Raw genomic sequence first — 2,007 nt, 5'->3', positions numbered from 1 at the left:
TTGTCTTTCTTCTCCCTGTTATTTCTGGCCCTCACTCTCAGGCAAGGTACTTGGCTCGTGATGCTGGACTGTTGTGTGTAATGCCTGTGGCAGAATTGGTAGGTTGGAAAGCGAGCCTCTTGGACGGAGGTTTGCTAGCTTCAGCTATGGCTCTTGTCTGTTAGACCATAACTACATACGACATCAGGGTAGATTCTGATGTCCTGAGGTCCAATTCAGCCCTCCGTTGGTTTTCTTCTTAGAGGAATTTTCACTTATCAGAAGTGATTTCATCAATTTCTGTTGTCTCCAGAAGCTGCGCTGACTGCTGCGCTTCTCTGAAGCTTTTGGGTCGCTCTCATATTTTTGTCATCAGGCCCAAGCCTCTTGCTTCCCTGCCTGTGAACCTGTCATTACTGTTCCCTACAAGGTTACTCTTCTTGGACATAAAAAAGAACATAAGCCTCCTGTCGCAAGACAGAGGCGATGTCACAGGAGGTTACCTTGTTGTCATCCATCTGGTACCACTGTCCATCTCCAGCTTTGATGTAACAAAAGTAGTGTCCGCTGTGACAGGACAGCCCAGCGTGGACCAGCACAGCATAAAGGGTGTATACAAGAGCGCCCTGGCTCTGCACAGACACGTACGGCTGCATGTCAAGCCACTGAGGATACTGCACACGCTTAGAAAGCTTCTTTCCAGTGAAGTCTAAGAACCTTTTTAATACAAACATGAGGACTTTTGAGGTTCTATGGAAAGACAGTGTCTTGGTAGCAGGCACATTTTTTCGACAAATACTACAGTTATAGGCATTTTCCCCAACCAGTTCTTCAGGCTCCACCAATTGTGTCAAAGCTTGTTGCACACTCTGAGCTGTTTTGATATCCAGAGTAATGTCCAGATAAGGATCAAACGTTTCAGAAATCCCTCCACAGTGGAGACACTTGATTTGAGATCTCCAGTGTCCCTGAAATATTTGATGCATTAGGTCTCTGCCCTCAGAGTCAAGATCACACTGTTTGGACTCATGTGGAGAGGACTTGTGCATGGCATTCACAATGAACATGAGAAATTCATGAGCATCTTCCTGTTTCTGTCTATGGAAACCAACAATAAATGTATCTGAAGGCTGGAAAACCCAGCCAGGGTGATGGAGAGCCCAATTAATGTGATTGCGCATAGAGCACAGCATGCAAAATCTCATGCCAAGACAGGTTGGTTTGTGCTGCAGGGACAACATATAGTTGGCAAGAGGTGGTGTGTACGTCAGACACTGAAGCATGGCGTTCATGTAGCATGTGTTTCCCACATTCCGGAGACCAGCACCGGCTCTGTAAGGTCTTATCCATCTCAGTTGAATGTTTTGCCTAGCAGGTGCCTTGGCTTCCTCTGGATCCATCTCACTGCACAGCTCTGCATTGTGCAAGTTGACAGCAATGAGCCTGCAGGAAAATAAAAACCACAATAACAATGAGCACCAGCAGCATTTGACAGAGAAGGTTTAACCTGAGAACCCAGTGCTAATTGGAAAGTAGATGAGAGCCCAGACACCTAAGGAAAGTGCAGTCCAAAGTCTTTAATGAATACAGAAGCAAAATGCCTCAAGAAGAAACCGTCAAACTAATGTGACAAATCATCAAAAAGTCACATGTTGTGATCCACTAAGCTTAATCTTAAAGACTAAGAGATGGCTCATAGTATGAAAACAAATAAACAAAATTTACCATGTACGGAAAAACAAGGGCAAAAATCACAGGATTATCTCAACAGATGTAGATAAAGTATTTTATAAAATTCAGCCTGAATTCTTGATTAAAATATAAAACAACCTTGAAGAAAGTGGGTATGAAGAGGCTGGCAAGATAGCTCAGTGGTCTAAAGCACCTGCTTAGGTAAGCTTAGGAAAGCACAGGGATCATGGTTAGACCCCTGGAACATGTCAGGCCAGCCCTGCACCTAGGGCAGGCTGAGCCAGCTACAGAGAGAGAGAGAGAGAGAGAGAGAGAGAGAGAGAGAGAGAGAGAAGA

The 2,007-nt window shown here is 44.8% G+C and overlaps 1 protein-coding gene across 1 annotated transcript in view; it reads right to left on the bottom strand.

The window, feature by feature from the left end:
* Positions 1-410: 410 nt before the first annotated feature.
* Positions 411-2,007, bottom strand: part of LOC101564388 (ubiquitin carboxyl-terminal hydrolase 17-like protein 6) — a 36,144-nt gene continuing 34,547 nt past the window's right edge. The window contains exon 2 of the mRNA XM_004642517.1: positions 411-1,422. Within this exon, the coding sequence (XP_004642574.1) occupies positions 411-1,422 (1,012 nt within the window). The remainder of the gene's footprint in view (positions 1,423-2,007) is intronic.

Source organism: Octodon degus, unplaced genomic scaffold (assembly GCF_000260255.1).
Source record: "Octodon degus isolate 3935 unplaced genomic scaffold, OctDeg1.0 scaffold00155, whole genome shotgun sequence".
Classification (NCBI taxonomy): domain Eukaryota; kingdom Metazoa; phylum Chordata; class Mammalia; order Rodentia; family Octodontidae; genus Octodon; species Octodon degus.
Note: the sequence above shows the minus strand (reverse complement) of the source record. Positions and strands in the feature narration are given on the sequence as shown.